The 20853-nt window shown below is 50.4% G+C and overlaps 1 protein-coding gene across 1 annotated transcript in view; it reads right to left on the bottom strand.

Annotated features, from left to right (window-relative positions):
* The window catches only part of KANSL1L (KAT8 regulatory NSL complex subunit 1 like), a 98966-nt gene that overhangs the window by 35146 nt on the left and 42967 nt on the right, over window positions 1-20853 (bottom strand). The window contains exon 5 of the mRNA XM_054380879.1: window positions 13713-13914. Within this exon, the coding sequence (XP_054236854.1) occupies window positions 13713-13914 (202 nt within the window). The remainder of the gene's footprint in view (window positions 1-13712; window positions 13915-20853) is intronic.

Genomic DNA, 20853 nt, shown 5'->3' on the forward strand with positions numbered 1-20853 from the left:
TATGATCTTTACCTAAGACTCAGAATGCAGAAGAGAAGGCTCCAGCTACTCTTCAGTGCCTGACAGGGAGCTACAGGAGGGCTGGGAAAAGCCTGTTTAGAGGGGCCTGGGGTGACGGATGAGGGGCAATGGTTTGAAACTGGAGCAGGGGAGATTTAGGTTGGACATAAGGAAGAAGTTATTCAGAGAGAGTGGTGAAATACTGGAACAGGCTGCCCAGGGACACGGTCAAGGCCCTGTCCCTGGAGACATTCAAGATCAGACTTGATGTGGCCCTGATCTAATTGGAGGTGTCTGTGCTGACTGCAGGGGGATTGGACAAGATGACCTTTAAGGGTCCCTTCCATGTGTGAGCTAATTTAGAAGCTGTGTTTTAAACTTCCTAAGGAATGAGGTCAGCAACAGAGTCTGATTTTCTAGACTAGGATGGATTGATTTATTTTTCCTATTAGCACTGCCTGTACTGAGTCACAGGAAATACAGTGAGCAATTAATTTTGATATTCAAAGCAATTCTTGCACTTGCTTGTGATAAACTGATGCAGCAGACAAAGCATCACTGGCTCAGGCCTCTGTTCTGGAAGGGCCAGCAGGCTGAACACAACTGGCCAACCATCCTTCTGCAGAGAAAAAAAGATTGAGTCTATGAAGCAGGCTGTAATTTGAAAAGAGAAATGTTTTGTGCTCCCAGTTAAAAATGCTGCAATGAATCCTTGTTTTGTGGCACGAAACTCCTAGCAGTCCTGGAAACATGCCAAAGCCTAACAGCAGAGAGCCACAGTTCAATTACACCAATGCCTATGAACCCAGAAAGTTCATTAAGTCAGCTCAGATACACTCTGCTGAGTACCTGACACACTGGCTCCTCACTACTCCTAGAGGCCAAAGGGCAAGGAAAAAGCCTTTCTGTTCCTTACAGAAGCACTCAGAACCTTTCAGTAGTATCAAAGAACAGCTGTCCCCCTAAACATTAAAAATTGTTCTTCAGCAAATGAGTAGCCAGCTATAAATTGTAGAGATGGAATGTTGGGAATAAAGAGAAGCACTATGTGGGTGGCTGATGCAAATGCACTGCTAACTTCTAATGCTCCAGAAGTGTTCTGTGCAGCTCAAACCATCAGAGCACCACATTACCTGCTTGCTCCTCTCCTTTAGCACAGCTGAAGTGGCCAAGCCAGTGGAGGTGCTGGAGGGAGTGCAGAGGAGGGCAAGGAAGCTGGGAAGGGCCTGGAGAAGAAATGTGATGAAGAGCAAGTGAAGGAGCTGGGGATGGTTAGTGTGAAGCAGAGGAGGCTGAGAGGAGACCTCCTGGCTCTCTGCAGCTCCCTGAAAGGAGGTTGTGCAGAGGTTGTGCTGCTCTCTTCTCACAGCTCATTAGCCAGAGAAGAAGAGGGAAGAGCCTCAAGCTGCAGCAGGGCAGGGTCAGACTGGACAGGAGGAAGAATTTTTTCCCATCCAGAGTGGTCAGGGATTGGAATGTGCTGGGCAGGGAGGTGGTGGAGTCCCCAAGCCTGGCTGTGTTTGAAGGTGGTTTGGCTGTGGTGCTTGGGGCTGTGGTTTAGGGGTGAGCCTTGTTCTGGGTTAGATTTGGTGATCCTGAGGGTCTTTTGCAATCTGAATAGTTTTGTGATTTCTATCATTCTCTGAGCCCATCTACCCCTCTTTAAGTACACATGGAGTTGAGTTTCTTTAATCCTGGCATAAGCCAGTGGGAGCTGGACTTTCTCCTGTGGCGTGGGAAGTCTGTGCTCCCCTCTACATTTAGACAGAAAGACCTTTTGTTCAACTGGCAAAGCAACTGAAACACTCAGGGATATCTTTGTAAGAATGCCAGGCAGAAGTGAAGTGTAGGTGTGCTGAGTGAAACACTACAGAAATGCCACCACAAGCTGAAGGTGCAGGGCTGTGAAAAGCACACCTCAGACTTTGCTCTCTGGGAAAAAAACAAAAAAGAAGCATGTGCAGGCTGTCTGGCTCACTATAAACCTCAGAAAGGATGGATTTAACCAATACATCACAGTATCACAAAGCTAAAGGTCTGCTCCCTTCCTTCCTCCCCAGCAGGCAACAGATCACAGGCTCACAGAACCATTCAGGTGGGAAAAGCCCCTCAAGATCACCAAGTCCAACCCACAACCCTACTCTGCAAGGCTCACCCCTAAACCACAACCCCAAGCACCACAACCAAACCACCTTCAAACACAGCCAGGCTTGGGGACTCCACCACCTCCCTGCCCAGCACATTCCAACCCCTGACCACTCTTGATGGGAAAAAATTCTTCCTAACATCCAGAATGGTTTGGGTTGGAAGGAACTTCAAAGAACATCCAGTTCCAACTCCCCTGCCATGGGCAGGGACACCTTCCACCAGCCCAATTTGCTCAAGGTCTCTTCCAACCTGGCCTTGAACACTCCCAGGGACAGAGCATCCATAACCTCCCTGGGCAAGCTCACCAGAGAACAGCTGAATGTGTGCAAGTATTTCTTCTTTTGTTTTTTAACTAATAGAAGGCTGTGCTTTTTAACTTCCAGTGTTCAAACAGGAGCTTCAAAAGCTTTCACCCACACCTTGGTAGCCCACAACCAAGGGAGTCTTCTTGCCAGCCCAGAGGCCTGGCACATCCACACTCACTGCACTGTTTTCATTGCAGCAGGATGCATCCTCTTCTTGAAACCACTCTGCAACAGACTTGGCAACACAACAATTCCTGCTCTCTAGAAGTCAGCAATCCCAGGAAACTACACAGAGGCAGGTGGCAGAAGCAGTTATCTGGGGATACCAAGGAAGGGGGTGACAACCAGGAGGCTCCTTTACACAATCACAGAATTATTATTGAGGCTGGAAAAGACTTGTGAGATCAAGTCCAGCCTAGGACCTAACAACACCACATCAGCTAAACCATGTGCCACCAAGTGCCACATCCAAGCTTTTCTGAAAGGCCTTTAAGTGCAGCTGAGGGGAAATGATTAATTCACTGCCTGAAAGGCAAAATTTCTAGGTGGCTACTGAATAATAAACTTGGTAGTTCAGGGGATCACAGGATGTTAGGGCTTGGAAGGGACCTGTGGAGATCTTCAAGTCCAACCCCCCCGCCAGAGCAGGAGCAGCACTGTTTATTTAAAAGTACTGAGTGTGGGAGCCAAAGAAAGCAGTAAATGATAAGAGCCACAAAGAATTCACCTGTATCTCCTCAGATACAAATGAACCACACCAGGGGAGAACATGGTAGAGGAAATGGGGTTTTATTCTAGGAAGTAGGTGATAAAATATTAGTCCCCAGACAGACTTATCACCTGGCAGAAACCAGAGCAGAACTGCCCCACTCTATGCAAAACTCTGATTAAGCACCTTGTCTGCACAGCCCCGCATCTCCCTGCCCCTTGGCCTCCTTTCCTGCAAGCTACACACCAAGCGCAGGGAGCAGGTATTTAGCAATAAGATAAAGGCCCTGCCTGCTACACATGACACAAGTGATGGAAGTATATACAGATATATCTATATTGACACACACTTGGCCTTAAGAAGTGAAAACTGACAGGACTTGCTGAAAGACTCAGACTCACAGAACCATTCAGGTTGGCAAAGCCCCTCAGGATCACCAAGTCCAACCCACAACCCTACTCTGCAAGGCTCACCCCTAAACCACAGCCCCAAGCACCACAGCCAAACCACCTTCAAACACAGCCAGGCTTGGGGACTCCACCACCTCCCTGCCCAGCACATTTCAACCCTTGACCACTCTGGATGGGAAAAAATTCTTCCTCCTGTCCAGTCTGACCCTGCCCTGCTGCAGTGACCTGAGATTGTTCCCTGTTCTCCTCCGGCTAATGAGCTGTGAGAAGAGAGCAGCACAACCTCTGCACAACCTCCTTTCAGGGAGCTGCAGAGAGCCAGGAGGTCTCCTCTCAGCCTCCTCTGCTTCACACTAACCATCCCCAGCTCCTTCACTTGCTCTTCATCACATTTCTTCTCCAGGCCCTTCCCAGCTTCCTTGCCCTCCTCTGCACTCCCTCCAGCACCTCCACATCTCTCTTGGATTCAGGTGCCCCGAACTGGACACCACACTCCAGGTGTGGCCTCCCCAGAGCTGAGTCCCAGGGGACAATCCCCTGAATGCTCCTGCTGGACACAGCATTTCTAATGCCAGCCAGGATGCCTTTGGCTTTCTTGGCCACCTGGGCACACTGCTGGCTCCTCTTCAGCTGCTTGGCCATCAGCACCCCCAGCTCCCTTTCTGCCAGCAGCTTTCCAGCCACACTGTCCCAAGCTTGGAGCACTGCTTGGGGTTGTTGTGCCCCAAGTGCCCTGGCACTTGGCCTTGTTGAAGCTCCTCCTGGTAAGGTGGATCCAATCTATCCAAGTCCCTCTGCAGAGCCTCCCTGCCCTCCCTTGGTGTCATCTGGGAACTCACTGCTGACACACTCTGGGTCTTCATGAAGTTCATCAATCAAGATGTTAAACAGAAGTGGTCCCAGCACTGTGGCAGTTTGGGCTGGGTGCCCCCTGCCACTGCTGCATGAGATACACCTCTGGTGTCCTGAGTGCTCACCCAATAGGGGTGGACACAGGAAACGGCGTATTTCTACCCATAAATCCTGTGCACTATAAATCCATCTGCAGAGTCATTCTCTTCCTCTTTCTTCCCTCTCTGCTCCCATGGGAGATGTCCTCTCTTATCGGGTAATGCCGGGGGAGTATCTCAGGCCTCTTAGGCCTGTCTGGGCCTAATGCCAGGAGGAGAATGGAGGGGGGGGTGGGGGGGGGGTGGGGGCAGTCTCAGACCTGGCCAGCCTGAGACTTGCCTAGCAGTGGGAGGTGGGGGGGAAGGAAGAGCCCTGAGGGATTGGGTAGACCCTCAGGTGGAAGGAAGGGAGGATTGGGAAGCTTTTTGGGAATTCTGTGAGGGGGCTCTGTATGCTTTGGGATGTTCTTTTTTCACTATGCTTTGTAGTTTGTAGTTTTCTGTAGCTTCACCAATTTGCTTTTCCATTTAAACTTTCCATCACTCTCCAATCTGTTTGCGTGTCTCATTCTTTTGTCCCTTTTGGGGCAAGAGAGGATCTGGCTGGCCTCAAACCAGCACAAGCACTGAGCCCTGAGGAACACCACTGGTGCCTGGCTGCCAGCTGGGTTTAACTCCACTGAGCACCACTCCTTGGGCCCTTTCACCCAGGCAGTGCTGTATCCAGCAGAGCACTGCTCAGCCAAGCCATGAGCAGCCAGTTTGTCCACTGGAATTCTGTGGGAACCACGTGTATTCACTCAGTGGTATCTCTAGGATCTATCACTGGCACTAGACCTGTCGTGGGAATGCAGCAGGGCACAAATGTCATAGAACTGGCATGGGAACTGCATCAAAGTAAGAAACCCAAGCCCTAGAACTTATGTTTTCCCTGTCTGTTTCAGAGACTTGTGAAGAAGCACTCACTTGATTTATTTTTCCTTTTTCCTATATCATTTTTCCTTTTTTTCCCTTTCAAAGCACTAAATGAAAGCAGACATTTTCCTGCTCTCCCTTAGCTCCTCTTTGAGACTGAAGGGAAAAACTGAGGCAATACTGAAGTGCAAGAGTTGCGAACATTATACCAACTGTTTTCTGGTGGTATCTAAAATTTAAGCTTTTGGATCTGCAACTCCCAACTTTCAGGGTGTTGGCACCTTTTCAAATCTGAATTCTAGCTTTCCCCACAGTCCTCACAACCAACTCTTCCTCCAGCAGGTGGAGATGCAAATACAAGGAGAATTTTCAGACCTGCATTTTATAGGAGACAACGACCCAGAGTTGTTTGACTTGCCACCTCCAACAATGCCAACAAAGAGCAGTCGCCCCTCTAATCCCTGCTTGCAAGCTCATGTCATAAAATCTTAGAAGCATAGAATGGTCTGGGCCAGAAGGAATCTCCAAAGGTCATCCTTGCTGTCTCTGCAGTCAGCAGGGACATCCCCAACTAGATCAGGTTGCCCAGGGCCTTGTTGAGCCTCAACTTGAATATCTCCAGGGAAGGGGCCTCAGCCCCTATAGTAGGGTCCTCCTACTGGAATATGGCTGCAGTTTACTCCTTAGTGCTCCTCCACATGCAGGTTTGCATCTAAATCAGAGATCACCCTGAAGAAATGCAGTACTACAACCAGGCCCTCCAGACTGAAGCACAGACTCAGTGCCAGGGGTTACTGTGCATGTGGCTTCTGCACTGACTCACAACCAAGAACTGGCCTAAGCCCTGTCCAAACTATTTAGATAATGAAAGAAGAAAGGCACAAACCAGATTCCAGGGCCAAAAGATGACTCAGAGGTCAGCTGTGGTACTTAGTCATTCTGAATCAGGGGACAAGCGGATCTAGGCCCAGAGGATGCTTCAGGTTCCTGAGGATACTGCATGGTGACAGATAAACCAAACACCTTGCAGCCTGTTTTATTTACCCCCACTGCAGTTTGACTATCTTGTAGAGCAGACAGGTCCTCTAGAGCCTCAGAGAGGTCTGTGTTTTGTTTTAGATACTGCCTTGGTTTAAGTATTTAAAATTTCAGTCAGCAGAGCAGGAGAATCATAGAATCACAGAATTGTCAGGGTTGGAAGGGACCTCGAGGCTCAACCAGTTCCAACCTCCCTGCCATGGGCAGGGACACCTCACACTCCAGCAGGTTGCTCACAGCCACATCCAACCTGGCTGCAAAAACCTCCAGGCATGAGGCTTCCACCACCTCCCTGGGCAACCTCTGCCAGTGTCTCACCACCCTCATGGGGAACAACTTCTTCCAAATATCCAATCTGAATCTCCCCATTTCTAGTTTTTTCCATCCCTCCCAGTCCTATCACTCCCTGACACCCTCAGAAGTCCCTCCCCAGCTTTCTTGGAGCCCCCTTCAGATCCTGGAAGGTCACAAGAAGGTCTCCTCAGAGCCTTCTCTTCTCCAGACTGAACAGCCCCAACTCTCTCAGGCTGTCTCCAGAGCAGAGCAGCTCCAGCCCTCTGCTCATCCTCATGGCCCTTCTCTGGACTCCTTCCAGCACCTCCAGATCCTTCCTGGAACAGAGGCTCCAGAACTGGACACAGAGCTCCAGGTGTGGTCTGAGCAGAGTGGAGCAGAGGGGGAGAATCCCCTCCCTGGCCCTGCTGGCCACACTTCTCTTGCTGCAGCCCAGGCTCTGCTTGGCTCTCTGGGCTGCAAGTGCTCACTGCTGGCTCCTCTTGAGGGTGTAGTCCTCTCCAGAAAAGAACTAAGCAAAGTAGAGGACAGTACAGAGCATCTCTCAGCAGGCACTGGGAGGCTACTAGGTCACTAAATACCAACAGTTTTCACAGCACTGTAAAAGTATATGGCATGGCAGTAGATAAGATCAAAAATTGGCTGTCTTCCCAATGACCTTATGAACTGACAGATGGGACAGCAATTCACAGTTTCATACTTTGCTTTTCCTAATATGGATTTTGGGGGGTGGGATAAGCTTCCCAAATGAATCTGAAGAGATGTAGAGGACAATTCTGAATGCCATTCAAGGCACAAAGGGTACAACTAGTGGACACCAAAATCCCTTAAACTCCTCAGTGCTATCCCCCTCAATGCTATCTTCATCTCCTACACATAGGAAGACTGCATTGTGTTGGTGATTGCCTGGTTGGAATTCTTGCTTAAATTGCTCTGCAGAGCACCATCACTCAGCAGCAGTGCCAAGCAGGGGGATAGGGTGGAGGGAGGGAAGGGGAAAAGGAAGGGGGACGGGGGTAGAGAAGGGAAGGGAAGGGGAGGGGGACGGGAAGGCTAGGTAGGGGAGGGAAGGAAGGAAAAGGAAAGGGAGGGAAGGGAAAGGAAGGATAAGGGGAAGAAGAAGGGAGGGATCGGGAAGGGGCAGGGAGGGGGAAGGGGAACGGAAGGAGGAGGGGAAGGGAAGGGAAAGGGAGGGAAGGGACAGGGGTAGGGGGAGGGAAGGAAGGGTAAGGGAGGGGAAGGGAAGCCGGCCGGCCGGAGGGCGGGACTGGAAATGGGTAGGAAGCGTAACGCCCGGGAGGCAGGCAGGAAGGGTAGGAAGGGAAGGGGAGAGGCAGGAAGGAGGGACCTCGGCATGGAACTTCGGGGGGAAGGAAGGGAAACTCGGACGGCTCGCACGGCACTACTCGGAACCGGGTGGGTAGCGGAACCGGTCCCGGCCGGAAATCTACTCGGGGTTGAGGAAGGAAGGTGAACACGTAAGGAAGGAGAACTACGGCCTGTCCCGGGGACGTGACCGTAATGAAGGAGGGAAAGCAAAACTCTCGGAAGGATGGAACTTCGGAATAGGATGGGGATAACGGACGGCCGGACGGACGGCCGGCCTGGAAGGAGGAACCTCGACGGGAAGGAAGGAAGGAAACTCGGGGAAGGCGAGGGAACTCGGAAGGAAGGAAGGAAGGAACTCGGAAGGAAGGAAGGAACTCGGAAGGAAGGAAGGAACTCGGAAGGAAGGAAGGAACTCGGAAGGAAGGAAGGAAGGAAGGAACTCGGAAGGAAGGAAGGAACTCGGAAGGAAGGAAGGAAGGAACTCGGAAGGAAGGAAGGAAGGAACTCGGAAGGAAGGAAGGAAGGAAGGAACTCGGAAGGAAGGAAGGAACTCGGAAGGAAGGAAGGAACTTGGAAGGAAGGAAGGAACTTGGAAGGAAGGAAGGAACTCGGAAGGAAGGAAGGAACTCGGAACTCGGAACTCGGAACTCGGAAGGAAGGAAGGAAGGAAGGAAGGAACTCGGAAGGAAGGAAGGAAGGAAGGAAGGAAGGAACTCGGAAGGAAGGAAGGAACTCGGAAGGAAGGAAGGAACTCGGAACTCGGAACTCGGAACTCGGAAGGAAGGAAGGAAGGAACTCGGAAGGAAGGAAGGAACTCGGAAGGAACGGAAGGAACTCGGAAGGAAGGAAGGAAGGAACTCGGAAGGAAGGAAGTAAGCAAGCACAGTAGCTGTGATGTTCAGAATCACAGAATTGTCAGGGTTGGAAGGAACCTCGAGGCTCATCCAGTTCCAACCCCCCTGCCATGGGCAGGGACACCTCACACTCCAGCAGGTTGCTCACAGCCACATCCAGCCTGGCTGCAAAAACCTCCAGGCATGAGGCTTCCACCACTTCCCTGGGCAACCTCTGCCAGTGTCTCACCACCCTCATGGGGAACAACTTCTTCCTAACATCCAATCTCAATCTCCCCATTTCTACTTTTGCTCCACCCCCCCCAGTCCTATCCCTCCCTGACACTCTCAAAAGTCCCTCCCCAGCTTTCCTGTAGCCCCCTTCAGATCCTGGAAGGCCACAAGAAGGTCTCCTCAGAGCCTTCTCTTCTCCAGACTGCACAACCCAACTCTCTCAGGCTGTCTCCAGAGCAGAGCAGCTCCAGCCATCTGCTCATCCTCATGGCCCTTCTCTGGACACCTTCCAGCACCTCCAGATCCTTTCTGTAAAAGGGGCTCCACAACTGGATGCAGATTCAGTCTTGCCCTCAGCCTTCAGCAAGCTGCTCTCTGTTATCCCCACACCTGCTGCAGGCAGGTAACAGCAAGTCTGCCCCAGTTACAGCTTTCTGCTGGGCCAGTGACCCTAAAGAAATGGGGGTTGTGGTGTGAGGTGTCCCTGCCCATGGCAGGGGGCATGGAATGGGCTGATTCTTGAGGTCCCTTGCAACCCTAACAATTCTATGATATTGGGGGGCTAGATGAATATGTAAAGATGCAGAAGCATGGGAGAGGCACTTGCTGGAGGTGACACAGCAGCATCACATCAGAAGTCCAATGATGTTCCATGCCTCTAAGAAGTAACTCCTTTTTCTATGAAAGGCTGGAAGAAATTTGCTGGGTTACTCTTGGGAATATAAATGCATTTTGAAAGAAAGGTAGCTATCAGTCCCAGAGGCCATGCCCCATTTTGCATCCTCACCCTTAGCCATTCTCCCTAATCCAGCAGTCAGCCTGGGCTGATAGCCAATGTTCTTCCATTACAAGCTGAGCAATCTCATCACCAGCTGGGTAACCAAGTGTAGCAAGTGCAGGGCTAAGAAAGTGACAGGGCCTGTTAAGAGTAAGGTTTCTTGAATGAAACAATACACTGATGATGGCTCTTAATTCAGAGACTTGATACTCATTTAGGTTGGACTGTCAGAATGTGCTGGAAACATCCAGTCCAATTTCATCACTGACTTCCTTCCCCAGCAGGATCCCTGCTACTCTCTTTTTAACTGACACTGTGTAAGAGGCTTTGTTCACTGCTTTACCTTAATTTTGAGAACTTTAATTGAGTTTGGCACTTGCACAAAGTCTGAAGCTGACAGCTTGATTGCTGCCACCACTCATTTTCTCAAGGAGCATGAACAGAATCTCTCTGCAGCTTACTCATGATGCAGTTCTCCTCCCGCACTGCCTCCTGGTTAACTTCCCCATGGAGAGGACATTAGAAAGCAGTCAAAACACAGGCTCTGGAGCCTAGAGCTGCAGTGAGCACAAACAGATGCCCTGCAGAGGTCTTTACCACAATTTCTCTGGGACATCTCCACAGGGGAGCTGGGTTAGCGCATGGTAACCCAGCCCTAGAAATGGCAAGGGCCTGGAGCAGACAAGTTGTGCCAGCTGCAGTAGTTGAAGCTTTAACTGGTAGCTTAAAGATGCACTTTTTGATTGCACTCTCTAATTAAAGGTAGGATACAAATGTCTCTGTTTAGTCTATAAGTCAAGGAAACAATGCTCCAGGCTTGGGGCAGTGTGGCTGGAAAGCTGCTGGCAGAAAGGGAGCTGGGGGTGCTGATGGCCAAGCAGCTGAAGAGGAGCCAGCAGTGTGCCCAGGTGGCCAAGAAAGCCAAAGGCATCCTGGCTGGCATTAGAAATGCTGTGTCCAGCAGGAGCAGGAGGGGATTGTCCCCTGGGACTCAGCTCTGGGGAGGCCACACCTGGAGTGTGGTGTCCAGTTTGGGGCACCTGAATCCAAGAGAGATGTGGAGGTGCTGGAGGGAGTGCAGAGGAGGGCAAGGAAGCTGGGAAGGGCCTGGAGAAGAAATGTGATGAAGAGCAAGTGAAGGAGCTGGGGATGGGTAGTGTGAAGCAGAGGAGGCTGAGGGGAGACCTCCTGGCTCTCTGCAGCTCCCTGAAAGGAGGTTGTGCAGAGGTTGTGCTGCTCTCTTCTCACAGCTCATTAGCCAGAGAAGAAGAGGGAAGAGCCTCAAGCTGCAGCAGGGCAGGGTCAGACTGGACAGGAGGAAGAATTTTTTCCCCTCCAGAGTGGTCAGGGATTGGAATGTGCTGGGCAGGGAGGTGGTGGAGTCCCCAAGCCTGGCTGTGTTTGAAGGTGGTTTGGCTGTGGTGCTTGGGGCTGTGGTTTAGGGGTGAGCCTTGCAGAGTAGGGTTGTGGGTTGGACTTGGTGATCCTGAGGGACTTTTCCAGCCTGCATGTTTCTGTGATTCTGTAAAGTATGAAGCATGCAAAGCAGCTGAGCTCTATGGCTTGGTGAAGATGCAAACTCTGCTTTGAACACCTGTTGCCAGGTTGCAGAAATTAAGTTTCTTTTCACAAGCTTCTGCTCTTAGTGTCAGAACTGCACCAGCTCTGTCCCAGTTTTCCAGAGGCAGAGACACAGCCAGCACTTTCAGAAATATGAGATCTTTGAGCCTGCATGATGCAGGTTTCTATAAGAATCTGTTACCTAGTAGTTGCACCTGGAGTGGAAACTCCTCATGTTTAAGCAGAAGGAAGGGAAAGTCCTGGAGTCTCTTGCTGAGGAGCAGTCTCCACAGCTGCAAGAAGCACTTGTGGTGTTGGAGGCATCAGTCATGGAATAAGGCCTCCAATCTCTCTAACAGGACATGGATTGGAAGGGATGGGATAGGATTGGTTTGGATTAGATGGGATGGGATTGGATGACTGGGAAACAAGGAAGTCCCAGGTCAGCAGCAGTCTCCTTGGTTACTGCAAGAAAGATGGAAAGCCAGAGTACCTAGAAAGTAGAGCTCCCAAACTCTAACCCTCTGTCCCCATCCCCCACCCTCAAACCCTGCAGGCAGGCTGCCAGGTCTTGAAGCCCCACTGGCAGAAAGCTGGGAAGGGAAGCTAATAAAAACTGGACAGTTTTTCAATAAATACCTTGCTGAAACTAGGCCACTTCTGCAATTGTGCAGAGGATGCTGAATCAGCACATTCCCACAGAACATCCTTGCAGGGGAAATTTCTCCCCAGACCACTGGCACACTTTGTAAACCCCAGACAGTTAAGCTAAGAGACATGAAGATGGCTCTCAGTATAACATGCTTCTAAAAGGCAAAGGAAGAGCAAGAAATTCAACCCCCTTGGGATTAGCACTGCTGTAAAGAATGAGTTCATGCTGTCTCTGCTCCCAAATTAGACTGTTGTTTCAAGCACCACAGCTAAACTCATTATAAATTCTTACCAGCAGTGTGCTATTAATATCAAATGTGAGCAGCTATCTGCCTTGCCCTGCACAACAGACAAAAGTTTGTCCCCATTTTCAAACATCTAGTGTGGAAAATGAGGAGACTGAAAATGGGCAGGGACTGGCTTGAGACAGCCCTGAAGAAAAGGCCTTGGGGGTGCTGGGGGAGGAGAAGCTCAAGAGGAGCCAGCAGTGAGCACTTGCAGCCCAGAGAGCCAAGCAGAGCCTGGGCTGCAGCAAGAGAAGTGTGGCCAGCAGGGCCAGGGAGGGGATTCTCCCCCTCTGCTCCACTCTGCTCAGACCACACCTGGAGCTCTGGGTCCAGTTCTGGAGCCTCTGTTCCAAGAAGGATCTGGAGGTGCTGGAAGGAGTCCAGAGAAGGGCCACCAGGATGAGCAGAGGGCTGGAGCTGCTCTGCTCTGGAGACAGCCTGAGAGAGTTGGGGTTGTGCAGTCTGGAGAAGAGAAGGCTCTGAGGAGACCTTCTTGTGGCCTTCCAGGATCTGAAGGGGGCTACAGGAAAGCTGGGGAGGGACTTTTGAGGGTGTCAGGGAATGATAGGATTGGGGGGGATGGAGCAAAACTAGAAGTGGGGAGATTGAGATTGGATGTTAGGAAGAAGTTGTTCTCCATGAGGGTGGTGAGAGACTGGCAGAGGTTGCCCAGGGAGGTGGTGGAAGCCTCATCCCTGGAGGTTTTTGCAGCCAGGCTGGATGTGGCTGTGAGCAACCTGCTGTAGTGTGAGGGGTCCCTGCCCATGGCAGGGGGCTTGGAACTGGCTGAGCCTTGAGGTCCCTTCCCACCCTGACAATCCTATGATTCTAACTGTAAAGCATTCCTGAAGTGTCATGACAAAGCAATAGAACTCATCAGGAACAGCAAAAAAGGAAACAAGCTCAAGATACTGCAATTTAATTTCCTACAAAACAATGTGCCACCAGCTGTGGCAACTTTTTTCCAGCTAAAACAACTATTCTGAAAGCAAGCAGGCAGCTGATTTACACCGCAGCAGGTTTCCTCAAGCCTCCCAAGGAAGCTCTCCAGTTCTGGCTTAGACTACAGAAGTGCTTTCAAGACAGCCACACAACAACGTGATTTGCTAAGCAGGATCCTGAGCAGTCTTTAATGCTTCTGTTCAGCTCGTTACCTCCCAGCTCCTGCTGCCACATCCAGCACTCCTGTCACAGCCACTGCATGCTCCCTGAACGGAACAAATCACCAGCACAGCAGGCACCCCTCTGCTGACATTCCAGACAAGACACATGCAGGCCCTAGCAGCTGGAACCTTTGGGCTTGTCTCCTGAAAGGAGAGGTGGAGGCCTACCTGCTGCTTCCAGTAACAGGCACTGTGCATTCTGTAGAGTTTCCTCTTCTGGAAGCTATGAAGTGGCCTGGTTCGGGCAGATGTGCTCACATTAGTCACTGAGAGGGATCTTAGCCTTGTCCTGTCCCTTCTTCTTTTCTTGATGTGCTGATGATCAAGCAGCCAGCTGCTGGAAGAGGACACCTCTGTGCTGTCTGGAGCTCTGCAGTGGCATGGTTAATGGGAAGGGGAAACAGAAGATGTTAAACACTCTCTGCATGCAAAGGCCAAGGTTTGCTACCCTGCTTAGCTCTGCACAACTGCTTTTAAGGGCATGTTATAAACACTGAACTGTTTCAAGCACACTGCTTCAGGAAGCCATCCATCTGCTTGGTTTGCTGGTTAATGAATTCTATGTCAGGTCACCATCTGCTCAGCAAGAAGCACAGCAAAAGCAGGTTTGGTTTCTCCAAATGCAAGAACTCTGACGTTTCTAGCACCTATGAGTTTTAAGTCACAATAATCTCTCTCCACAAACTTACATTCTAGTCAAGGCTGCAGTCAGGCTAACATGAAGGAGACCTAGAGTCCTGCCCTAATACTTTGGAGATTTTCTGGTTTTGCTTAGGAACTGAAACTTGAGTAAAACTGTAGAGAGCAGTACTGGCTTCAGCACAGAGCCTGGAACTCACTGGGATGCATCTGCATCAGTCCCAGGGAGGCTGCACACCTAGGTTAACCAACACAAGGCCATCAACCTTTGCTGTGAGGCATGTGCCAACAGAGCCTCCAAGACAGCCCAAGCCCAACCTGCAGGAAACTCTGGAGGAGGAGGGAAGGTGAAGCCTGATTATCTGACCTAGAAGCTGGAGAGACATTTGGAAGAATATAGGCTCACCCCAGTCAGAGAGTGACAAGGGCTCCATGGAGGCATAGAAAGCTGTGTTTGAACACTAAGGCTCACTACCTGCTTTCCCCAAGTCTACCCTTTGCAATGCATAGAATGGTCTGGGTTGGAAGGGACCTCCAAAGCTCATCCAGTCCAACATCAGTCAGCAGTCAGCAGGGACATCCCCAACTAGATCAGGTACCCAGAGCCCTGTCCAGCCTCACCTTCAGTATCTCCAGGCATGGGGCCTCAACCACCTCCCTGAGCAACTTGTTCTAGTGTTCCACCACCCTCCTTGTGCAGAACTTGTTCCTAACATTCAGTATAAATCCCCCTTGGTGTTACAGCACCAACCCTCCACAATCCTACCTACGTGCACCTCATGTCCTCAAATCCTCAGCACACAGTGTGCAAATCCCAACAGATACATGACAACACAGGGCCAAAGGCACCAGCAGACTCTACACATGTAAGAGCCTTGGAAGACTCTCACTAATCTACAGCCTGTCTGCACAGCAGGGAACACTGCAAGGAGAGAATTCAAAACACAGACTCACAGAACCATTCAGGTTGGCAAAGCCCCTCAGGATCACCAAGTCCAACCCACAACCCTACTCTGCAAGGCTCACCCCTAAATCACAGCCCCAAGCACCACAGCCAAACCACCTTCAAACACAGCCAGGCTTGGGGACTCCACCACCTCCCTGCCCAGCACATTCCAATCCCTGACCACTCTGGATGGGAAAAATTCTTCCTCCTGTCCAGTCTGACCCTGCCCTGCTGCAGCTTGAGGCTCTTCCCTCTTCTTCTCTGGCTAATGAGCTGTGAGAAGAGAGCAGCACAACCTCTGCACAACCTCCTTTCAGGGAGCTGCAGAGAGCCAGGAGGTCTCCCCTCAGCCTCCTCTGCTTCACACTACCCATCCCCAGCTCCTTCACTTGCTCTTCATCACATTTCCTCTCCAGGCCCTTCCCAGCTTCCTTGCCCTCCTCTGCACTCCCTCCAGCACCTCCACATCTCAAATGATTATTTTTTCTGATGAGATTTATCTGGCAAGTCACAATCTTATGAAGAAAGTTCTAACACCCAGTAAAACATGAAAAAGAATTGATGACAAGGCCATCTAGGCACAGCTTTTGACAAGGATTCTTCTAACAGGACATTTTCATTAAACAGAAGCACTTCCTAAGGCAAGTGTGATTAAACATTCCATGCTGTGCTGCTGTGGTAAAAAGGCTTCATCTGAGCTGTCCCTCTGACACATCACAATGATCTCAATAAACAGCAGAGGCTCAATGTGCTAATTAAAAAAAAAGAGACAGCACATAGGATTTAAACAAGCATATTAGTAAGTGCCAAGAAAAAGCCCCAAATACTGAAATGTGACATTCTTAATAGGGGCAATGGCTTCAAAGTAGAGAAGAGCAGATTGAGATTGGATGTGAGGAACAAGTTGTGCAGCATGAGGGTGGTGGAACACTGGAACAGGTTGCCCTGGGAGGTGGTGGAGGCCCCATCCCTGAAGATATTCAAGGTGAGACTGGACAGAGGTCTGGGCAATCTCATCTAGTTGGGGATGTCCCTGCTGAGTGCAGAGGGGCTTGGACTGGATGAGCTTTGGAGGTCCCTTCCAGCCCAGACCATTCTGTGGTTCTCTAAGACCCAGTTTTTAAGGCTTGAGAAAGATAGATGATCAGAGGATGTTAGGGGTTGGAAGGGACCCTTGGAGATCTCCCAGTCCAACCCCCCTGCCAGAGCAGGACCAGGGAATCCAGCACAGGTCACACAGGAACACATCCAGACAGGGCTGCAAAGGCTCCAGACAAGGAGACTCCACAACCTCTCTGGGCAGCCTCTTCCAGTGCTCTGTCATCCTCACCATCAAGAAGTTCCTCCTCATGTTGAGGTGGAACCTCCTGTGCTGCAGTTTCCATCCATTGCCCCTTGGCCTATCCCAGGGCACAACTGAGCAGAGGCTGTCCCTGTCCCTTCCTTCCTGACCCCCAGCCCTCAGCTATTGATAGACATTGATCAGATCCCTCTCAGTCTTCTCCTCTCCACACTAAACACCCCCAGGGCTCTCAGCCTCTCCTCCCCAGGCACTGCTCCAGTCCCTTCAGCATCCTTGCAGCCCTCCTTTGGACTCTCTCCAGCAGATCCCTGTCCCTCCTGAACTGGGGAGCCCAGAACTGGATGCAGTATTCCAGGTGTGGCCTCACCAGGGCAGATTAGAAGGAGAGGAAAACCTCCTCAACTTCTGTGACAGCTGCATTTCTTCTGATGGTCTGCCCAAGTCTTTGACAATCTCTCTTCACTTCTGCTAAGAGCTCTGTTTATCCTCCTGTGCCTTGCAGTAGTGCACAGCTCCATTTTCAGATGAATCAGAGATCCCAGGTCTGTGGCCTGGAGCTCCAGTACATGGCAGCATGGTTTGCCTGCCACCTGTGCAAACAGGCTTCCCAGGCAAGGTTCTCTGCATCTGAGATCTACAGAAGAGTGAATGAACCACTGCCAGATGTGGTGGAAGACTCCTTTCAAAGCTCAGAGGGTGGCTTCTCTTGCTCTGCAGCCTGGCAGAAGAGCAGAGACCTCACTCAAATGCACAGCAGGCAGCAGACCAGCACTGCTGGTGCAGTTCCTCTCCCCTCATAAGACAGTGGTTGGCTTAGGGAACTGCTTCTATGAACATTTACCTTCATATCATTCATCTGGGCCAATCTTGGCACCTAGATTCAAGAGAGTAAAGAAAAACTACATAGAAAAAGGAAGCCACTAATGAAATGACACCAAGCAAAGGTTACCCACGTTTGATGGACCAGGAACTGTCTATGCCCCACCACTTACACTGGGAGCAGCCCAAGTAACCAACCATACTGCAACCCCATGATTACCAACCTCAAAGACCTAACCTCACACTTAGGTCTACTTTAAAGAGCAACTACTAATTTCAAGAATTTACTAAGCAAACCTATTTTTTTTCCCTCCCCTTGCTCTAAGCCCCAAAAAATCACCTTACTTTAGAGTCAGTTTTGATTTCTACTTTCTCAAGCACTTAATGCAGTCAGAACAAGCTCTAGAAACAGCAAAGGAGAAGCCAGCCAGGAAATGAAGTTAACTCATAGTATGCATCTGTCTCAATTAATGGCACACAAAACTACTACTACAACAAAACACCACCAAAACCAAAACACACTCAAGCCGCCAAGAAAGAAGTGACATTCAGTTTTCCTGCAGGATTCTCCCTGATAACCACTCCCTGCCATGATGAATGCCACCATTAATGAACAGTATTTATTTAGGGATTTCAAAACACCTCACAAGAAGAAAGGCTGAGAGAGTTGAGGTGGTGCAGTCTGGAGAAGAGAAGGCTCTGAGGAGACCTTCTTGTGGCCTTCCAGGATCTGAAGGGGGCTACAAGAAAACTGTGGAGGAACTTTTGAGGGTGTCAGGGAGTGATAGGACTGGGGGGAAAGGAGCAAAAGTAGAAGTGGGGAGATTGAGATTGGATGTTAGGAAGAAGTTGTTCCCCATGAGGGTGGTGAGACACTGGCAGAGGTTGCCCAGGGAGGTGGTGGGGACCTCATCCCTGGAGGTTTTTGCAGCCAGGCTGGATGTGGCTGTGAGCAACCTGCTGTAGTGTGAGGTGTCCCTGCCCATGGCAGGGGGGTTAGAACTGGCTGAGCCTTGAGGTCCCTTCAACCCTGACAACTGTGTGATTCTACAATATTGAAGGTGAGGCTGGAGAGGGCTGTGGGCAACCTGGTCTAGTTGGGGATGTCCCTGTGAGTGCAGAGGGGGATGGACTAGATGAGGTCCCTTCCAACCCAGACCATTCTATGATTCTATACTTCAGTTCTAAGTGAAAAAATAAAATGAAATATTTAACTGATTTTTAAGAGAACATCTAGAAAGCTCTCAAATCTCTCAGGTATCCTTCCAATAGCCAACTCATCAACTGCAGCTCAGAGCTACAGCCAGGAGAAAATCTTCCAACTTTTTCCATTCTTATCTGGGCTTTTAGAGGTCATGAGTAGAAAACAACCAGCCTTAGTGAGAGGGGTTTGTGAGGAACCAAGTATGTTGCTGATACAATGGAAAGAAGACTGATTTTAGACAGTGCCTGACAAACCAGAAGTGGTTGCAAACTGCTGTTATTGGAGTCTCTCCCTTCACGGACTCCTAAAGGCAGGAGTCCTTAGAATCACAGAATGGTATGGGTTGGAAGGGACCTCCAAAGCTCATCCAGTCCAAACCCCTCTGCAGTCAGCAGGGACATCCCCAACTAGATCAGGTTGCCCACAGCCCTGTCCAGCCTCACCTTCAATATCTCCAGGGACGGGGCCTCCACCACCTCCCTGGGCAACCTCTTCCAGTGTTCCACCACCCTCATAGTAAAGAACTTCTTCCTCACATCCAATCTAAATCAGCCCTTCTCTGGTTTGAACCCATTGCCCCTTGTCCTGCCACTTTCTCCACTGATGCATGAAAAAGTGACAGATTGAAGATACAGCCTTCCAAACACCTAAATCACTGGTGGCCCTCAACCTTCAGTTCTGTGTCCAGTTTTGGGCACTGCAGTGTAAGAGAGACATTGAGAAGCTGGAGGATGTCCAGAGAATGGCAACAAAGCTGGGGAAGGGTCTGGAGGACACAGCTGGTGAGGAGGAGCTGAGGGAACTGGGGTTGTTTAGTCTGGGGAAGAGCACGCTGAGAGGAGACCTCCTTGCTCTCTACAACTCCCTGAAAACAGGTTGCAGTGAAGCTGGTATTGGTCTCTTCTCCCATGTAACTAATGACAGAGCAGAGGAAATGGCCTCAAGCTGCTCCAGGGGAGATTTAGGTTGGATACCAGGAAAAATTTCAAGAGTGCAAGAGTGGTCAGGCATTGGAACAGGCTGCCAATGGAGGTGGTGGAGTCCCCATCCCTGGAGGTGTTCAAGAAATGAGTAGATGAGGCACTCTGGGACGTGGTCTAGTGGGTAGAAGGTTGGGTAGAAGGTTGGACTGGATGACTTTAGAGGTCTTTTCCAACCTTAATGACTGTATGATCACTCTTTCCCTTCACATGCCCAGCTCTACAAACAACTCCTGTTTCAGGGCTGGGTTTATTCCACCACTCAGAGGGATCTTCTGATTTTGGTCTCCGTGATCTGTAAACAACTGCTGGGTCAGAAGCAGGAATGCTACATGACAGAACCCTTTCATCCTTGCATTCAGGGCAGGGTGACACAAGGGCTGTAGAGCAGCCAGCAGTCAGGGGAGCTGCCCATCCAAGCTGCCCACTCTAATCTCCTGGTGGGAGGCCACAGCCTCTGTGGCAAAGCTGCTGGAACAGATGGTGTGGCCAGCTCAGGGAGCCAAGAAGTGACATCCTGCTGCAGACACTGCCACCAGCAACAGTGTGGCCAGCAGGAGCAGGGAAGTCATCCTGCCCTGTGCCAGCACTGGTTAGGCCACACCTTGAGTGCTGTGTCCAGTTCTGGGCTCCTCAATTCAAGAAAGATGTTGAGATGCTGGAAGGTGTCCAGAGAAGGGCAGCAAGGCTGGGGAGGGGTCTGGCCATAAGCCCTATGAGGAGAGGCTGAGGGAGCTGGGGGTGTTTAGCCTGGAGAAGAGGAGGCTCAGGAGAGACCTTCTTGCTCTCTACAACTCCCTGAGAGGAGGTTGCAGCCACATAGGGGGGTGGTCTCTTTGCCCAGGCAACAGCAATGGAACAAGAGGACACAGTCTGAAGCTGTGCAGGGGGAAGTTTAGGCTTGATCTTAGAAAAAAAATTCTTCCCCGACAGAGACATTGGCCATTGGGAAGGGGAGGGGGTGGGGTAGATGTCCCTGCAAATCAGCCTGGATGAGGCACTTAGTGCCATGGGTTAGATGATTAGTTTGGTTGGACTTGATCTTGGAGGTCTCTTCCAACCTGGCTGATTCTTAGATCAACCTCCCCAGCTCCAGTCAGGAACAGTTTCTTCATCCACCTGCTATTCATTAAGAGCTATGAATAACACCAGTCCCTCCAGCCTCACAAATCACATTGCCAGGACCTCAGGAGAAACCTCCCTGCACACTGTTGTAAGGCAGGACTGCAGTCAATCACCATAATGCTGCTTCGAGACGAATACTGATTACAGCCTGTGCTGTATGCTAAAATCTTTCAATAACAGATGGAATTACTAAGAACTATGGAGTAATACTGAGAAACACCTCCTACCCTATTCATTTCAAGCTGCTACAGTCATCTTGGAAGTATATCCATCCAGAATAAAAGACCAAAACA

Source organism: Indicator indicator, chromosome 5 (assembly GCF_027791375.1).
Source record: "Indicator indicator isolate 239-I01 chromosome 5, UM_Iind_1.1, whole genome shotgun sequence".
In the NCBI taxonomy this organism is placed as follows: Eukaryota; Metazoa; Chordata; class Aves; order Piciformes; family Indicatoridae; genus Indicator; species Indicator indicator.